The sequence below is a fragment of the Marmota monax genome, unplaced genomic scaffold (assembly GCF_021218885.2).
Source record: "Marmota monax isolate L192 unplaced genomic scaffold, Marmota_monax_Labrador192_F-V1.1 WCK01_AAM20220418_F8-fsc00012, whole genome shotgun sequence".
NCBI classification, from domain to species: domain Eukaryota; kingdom Metazoa; phylum Chordata; class Mammalia; order Rodentia; family Sciuridae; genus Marmota; species Marmota monax.
Genome location: NW_026695227.1, coordinates 22,475,799 through 22,481,999, shown reverse-complemented (window position 1 = coordinate 22,481,999; position 6,201 = coordinate 22,475,799). Strand labels below are relative to the sequence as shown.

The 6,201-nt window shown below is 42.0% G+C and overlaps 1 protein-coding gene across 1 annotated transcript; it reads left to right on the top strand.

Annotated features, from left to right (window-relative positions):
* The first annotated feature begins 3,271 nt into the window (after positions 1–3,271).
* LOC124087410 (uncharacterized) lies at positions 3,272–5,511 on the top strand. Its single transcript, XM_046436293.2, has one exon. It carries the CDS (start codon positions 3,825–3,827, stop codon positions 5,478–5,480), a length of 1,656 nt encoding a protein of 551 aa, XP_046292249.2. The 5' UTR covers positions 3,272–3,824; the 3' UTR covers positions 5,481–5,511.
* Positions 5,512–6,201: the final 690 nt, after the last annotated feature.

Below are 6,201 nucleotides of genomic sequence, written 5' to 3'. Positions count from 1 at the left end.
TTGCTGATTTGGGAATTAGTTTATTCTTTTTCTAGGGCCTTGAGGTGCAATGTTAAATTATTTATTTTGTATCTTTCCTTTTTTCAGGTAGGAACTTCATAGTATAAACTTTCCTCTTAAAACTACCTTCATGTGTTCCAGAGATTTTGATATGCTGTAAATCTATTTTAATTTGTGTCTAAAATTTTATTTTATTTCTCCCCTGATTTTTTGTGATACATTTTTTGTTAAGTTTATTATCTAATATTTAGGTGTTAAAATTTTTTTAGTTGTTAATTTCTATTTTCATTCCATTGAAATATGATAAGATACAAGGAATTATCTGTATTTTTTGGTATTTGCTAAGATTTGCTGTCTGCCCAAAATTATGATCTAGTATAGAAAAAGTTCCATGTACCACTGAGAAGAAAGTGAATTTGGTTTTTGGTAGATGAAATAATCTATCAACGTCTGTTAGGTCCATTTGATTAATAATACTGTTTAGTTCTGAAGAGTCTTAGGTTATGTCTTGATACCCTATCTAATTGGTGAGACAGGCGTGTTGAAATCGCCCAGTGTTATTGTATTGTGGTCTATTTTTTTCATATTGAAGGGTTTGTTTAGGTACATGGATGCACCATTGTTTAGGGCATAATATTTACAATCATTATAACTTCTTGTTGGATGATTCCCTTAACCTGTATAAAGTGACTTTGTCTCCTCAGATTAATTTTGACTTGAATTCTACTTTATCAGATATTAGTAGCAACCTCTGCTTGCTTTCAGTTTTTATTTGAAAGGCACATCTTTTCTGATTCTTTCACCTTCAATCTGTGGTTTTCTTTCCTGTAAGATGAGTCTCTTATAAACAACATATGGTTGGATATTGTTTTTTAATCCAATCTGCCAATCTATGTTTGATTGGAGAGTTTAGACCATTGACATTAAATGTTATTATAGAAAAATGATTTTTATTTCCTGCTGTTTTGATTGATTTGAAAATGCTTAATTCAGACTTGATTCTTCTTTAACTGGTCTTCTAGTGCAATTCCTCTATGTGACAGTTATCATTTTTATTTTTCATTTCTTTTGCATGAAATATTTCATTGAGTATGCTTTGTAGTGCAGTTTTGTGGTTATGAATTCTTTTTGTTCCTATATATCATGGAAGGATCTTATTTTCTCTTCATTTTCAAGTGATAGTTTTCTGGATATGGTAATCTTGGTTGGCATTCACTTTCTTTCAGGGATTGGAATATATTATTCAATGCCCCCCTGGTTTTTAGGGTCTGGGTTAAGGAATCAGTTGAAATACAAATTTACTGACATGTAAATGTGAGCTGTAATTGTTCTCTTGTGGCTTTTAAAATTCTATTCTTATTTTGTATATTAGGCATTTTCATTACCATGTGTTTTAGAATCTTACTTGATCTTGCCTCTTTGGGGTTTCATATGCCTCTTATATTTGGGTTTCTATCTCATTCCTAAGATTTAGAAATTTGTCTGATATTTCATTTAAAAAGTTGTATCTTCCTTAAGTTTGTATTTGAGTTTTCTCTGACAAGGATTCTGATATTTGGTCTCTTAATGTTATGCCACATTTCTTGAATATTCTTTCTCTTAATTATTAACTTTATTCTCAAGATTATATGTTTTCCTTCAAGGTCTGAGAATTTGTCTTCAAAGTGGTCTAATCTATTGGAGATGTTTTCCATTAAATTTTAATTTGATTTATTGAGGTTTTTCATTTCTAGAATTTCCATTTGATTCTTTTTCAGAATTTCTTTGTATTGAAGTGATATTTTACTTCCTGCATTCTAAGTTCATTCCTTAAATCTGTTTTTTAGCTCACTGAACATTTTAATTATGAGATTTCCAAATTCTTTAACATTTTCTCCACTGTCATATCAATGGAATAATTTGCTGAAGTGTTGTGAGCTCTTCGATGTGATTTTTTTTCCTTTGCTTTTTTTTATATTTCTTGTATTACCAATCTGCTGCGTTGATTATTGCTTCTTCATTCAAGGAACTATTTAGTAAATTTATTGCTCTTAAGAGCCCTGGGCTGGGGCTGGAGTTGTGGCTCAGTGGTAGAGCACTTGCCTATCATGTGAGAGGCACTGGGTTTGATTCTCAGCACCACATACAAATAAATAAAAATAAAGGGCCATTGACACCAATAAATAAGTAAATGAATACATAAATAAAATCCCTGGGCTGGGTGAATATCTGGATATTGCCACTTTCACTCAATGTATCTTCTGCTCTTCCCAGTATCAGCACCACTCTGAGAAAAGACATTAAGCCTTGCTTATTACCATCACTGGAGAGCAAAGCCGCATAGTAATCAACCTTAGAAAAAAACAAAAACGTGTTGATAATGTTCTCCCAAGTTTCTCTAATCTAGGTATAAAATTATAGCAATATTCTGGAATACTTTGAGAATTTAGTTATAAAGATAGTAAAATCACTATTACATTATATAAGGAGAGAAATGGGGAGGAGAGAAAAATTGAACAAAAGAAAAAGAAAATAGTACAAACCAAGTTAAAAAGAAGAAAAAGGTGGGGCCTGGGCACAGTGGAGCACACCTGTAATCCCAGCAGCTCAGGAGGCTGAGACAGGAGGATTGCCAGTTCAAAGGCAGCCTAAGCAACAATGAGGCCCTAAGCAATTTGGCGAGACCCTGTCTAAATAAAATACAAAAAGGGATGGGGATGTGGATCAGTGGTTGAGGGTCCCTGAGTTCAATCCCCAGTATCAAAAGAAAAATATGGGGGATTTAAGGCAGTAGTGTAGGACCTCAAGACCCAGGCCCAGCATTAGGTGACCAAACCCCTAGGCCTCAAAGCTGCAAGACACTTCCTCACCCAACCCCCATGTCAAAACCCCTCCAGCAGCATGTAGCACCTCAGGTGTTGCACAATGTTACCACAAGATGTTCCATGTAGATAACCCTAACGGGCCCCCTATCACAAGATGTTCCTTTTAGACAGTCCTACCGGTTAAACTTGAGAACTAGGTTTAAAAACAGGAACTGAAAGGACAGAATGCAATTTTATGGTTTTTCCGAGAACAAAAAGTTGAAAAACAAGTTTACCTCCCTAGGTGACTCAACTGCTGAATTCAGAGGGACCAATAGGAAGGCTGTTGCTGTGCTAAGCTAAGACCTAACCCACCTGTTCCCTATAAAAGATCTATACCCCAAAGCCCGGTGTGCCAGCTCATCGAAGCTCCGGCTGAGGTTTTGCTGTGCACCCGCAGGCGCCTGTGTGAGAATAAACGCCTCCTGCTTTTTGCAGCCAGTGTCTCGTGTGGTTCATTCCGGGTTTGGGATCTGTGGATATTTCATTGTGGAGGTCCCACCGAGATCCAAGATCCCGGTTCCGGTTCCGATCCCGGTCCCTATCCGGAGGACACCCGACATCACTGGGAGGTAAGCTGGCCAGCTCAAACTGACTGTCTTGTTGTCCTGTTGGTTATCTGTTCTTTGTTCCACGCAGCGTCTGTAAGACTATATGATCCTAGGCATAGTCATTTAGTATTCTGAGTATTCTGAGGCAGTTCTGTCATTTAGTATTCTGAGGCAGCTTGAGAAGGAGTTGACGAACTCGGACTTCTCCCCTGCCACCCTGGGAGACGTCCCAGGGATCAGAAGGGTCCATTTCTTTGGGGCCCCCGGTGTTTCCGAGGGTTACACCATTTTTGTAGGCGACAAAGAAGTACAAACTTCTCCCAGGCCATCTGATTTGTTCGGTTTCCACCGAAGCCGTGCAGCGATCTCACTGTTTGGTTTCGTTTTTGTGTCATTGTGTCTGTCTCTCTATTTCCTCTCTGAAAGTAACATGGGACAATCACTAACAACCCCTTTGAGCCTAACTCTAGATCATTGGCAAGACGTTCAAGATCGGGCAGACAACCTGTCCGTGGCAGTCAAAAAGAAAAAATGGAAAACTCTCTGTACTTCAGAATGGCCAACATTCAACACCAGCTGGCCAGCAGAAGGGACTTTTAATACTGATCTTATTTTCCAGGTGAAAACCCGAATCTTCACCCATGGTCCTCATGGACACCCTGACCAGATACCCTACATTGTTACCTGGGAGGACTTAGCCTCCAACCCCCCCCCTTGGGTTGCTCCTTTCTCTCCACCCAAACCCCCTCTCCGTCCTCCCCTTGAACCCTCTGCTCCCCTCATTCCACTTCCCCCTCCCCAAACCTCTCATCTTTACCCTGTTCTTAACAAATCTGAGACCTCAGTTAAAACAGGGACAACACCAAAGAAGGTTCTACCGCCGGAGGACTCAACTCTAATTGACTTGCTGACTGATGAGCCTCCTCCCTATCAGCCCCAGCCCTTACAAGCCCCTGAACCTGATCAAGCATCCTCCGAGGACGAGAACCAAGAAGGCCCAGTCACCAATGCTCCCCCGGATCCATCTCCCATGGTGGGACGGCTCCGGGGACGCCGGGATCACACCGCCTCAGGAGACACCTCCAGAGTTCTCCCCCTGCGACAGACGGGAGGCCCCAATGGCCAATATCAGTATTGGCCTTTTTCTGCCTCTGACCTCTATAACTGGAAAACCCATAACCCTTCCTTTTCTAAAGACCCTATAGCTCTAACCTCTTTGATTGAGTCTATCCTAGTAACTCATCAGCCAACATGGGATGACTGCCAGCAGCTCCTGCAAATTCTCCTCACTTCAGAGGAGAAACAAAAAGTTCTTTTGGAAGCTCGCAAAAATGTGCCAGGGGACGATGGGCGTCCCACCCAACTCCCAAATTTGATTAATGAAGCTTTTCCTTTAACCCGGCCAAACTGGGACCATGCGACTGAAGCAGGTAGGGACCACCTACGTCTCTATCGCCAGTTACTCATAGCGGGTCTCCATGCAGCAGGGCGACGACCCACTAATTTGGCTCAGGTAAGACAGACTACCCAAGGGGCAACAGAAACCCCGACAGCATTTCTAGAAAGATTAAAAGAGGCATATCGGAGGTTTACTCCTTTTGATCCTGATAGCGAGGACCAAAAAGGAAATGTATCTATGGCTTTCATTTGGCAGTCCGCCCCAGATATCAGGTCTAAATTGCAGAGACTAGATAACTTGCAAGATTTTTCTCTGGCAGACTTACTGAAGGAAGCCGAAAAGATATATAACAAAAGAGAAACTCCAGAAGAACGAGAGGACAGGATCAGAAAGATGCAGGAAGAACGAGAACTTAAGCTTAGAGAGGAATCAGACAAAAAAGAAAGGGAAAGAGAACAAAGGCGTAACAGGGAACTAAGTAAAATATTGGCCACCGTAGTTCAGGCAGGACATCAGGGAAACAAAGTAAACAGGGACAGGGAGCAAAGCAGACCCCGTGTAGACCGAGATCAATGTGCCTACTGCAAGGAAAAAGGACACTGGGTAAAAGACTGCCCAAAGAGACCCCCCAACCCCAGGAGAGATACCAACCGGGCTCCCCGACTGCTAACATTAGATGAGGATTAGAGGAGTCAGGGCCAGGAGCTCCCCCCTGAGCCCCGGGTAACTCTACAAGTAGGGGAGCAACCTGTGACCTTCCTAGTGGATACCGGAGCCCAACACTCAGTGCTGACACAGACACCAGGACCCATGAGCCACAAAACGACGTGGGTCCAAGGTGCCACTGGGAGTAAACCCTACCGGTGGACCACCACGAGAGAAGTACACCTTGCCACAGGTAAGGTTTCTCATTCGTTCCTACACGTGCCTGACTGTCCGTATCCACTGTTGGGAAGAGACTTATTGGCTAAATTGAGAGCCCAAATTTATTTTAAAGATGGGGGCGTCTCCATCACGGGGCCAAACCAGACTCCATTACATATATTGACTTTCAAATTGGAAGACGAATATAAACTTTTTGACAAGCCCTCGGTACCTATGAAAGACATGGACTATTGGCTTAGTTCCTACCCGGAGGCCTGGGCTGAAACCGGAGGAATGGGATTGGCAAAACAACGGCCCCCAATAGTCATTCATCTGAAGGCCGCTGCTACTCCCATTAATATCAAACAATATCCTATGTCAAGAGAGGCCTATCAGGGCATCAAGCCGCACATCAAACGCCTCCTAGACCAAGGCATCCTAACACCTTGCCAATCGCCCTGGAACACCCCACTACTACCAGTTAAAAAGCCGGGGACTAATGATTACAGACCAGTCCAAGACTTAAGGGAAGTTAACAAGAGGG

Excerpts from the sequence above, each read along its gene's own strand:
- LOC124087410 (XM_046436293.2), top strand. The coding sequence starts at position 3,825 with ATGGGACAATCACTAACAACCCCTTTGAGCCTAACTCTAGATCATTGG.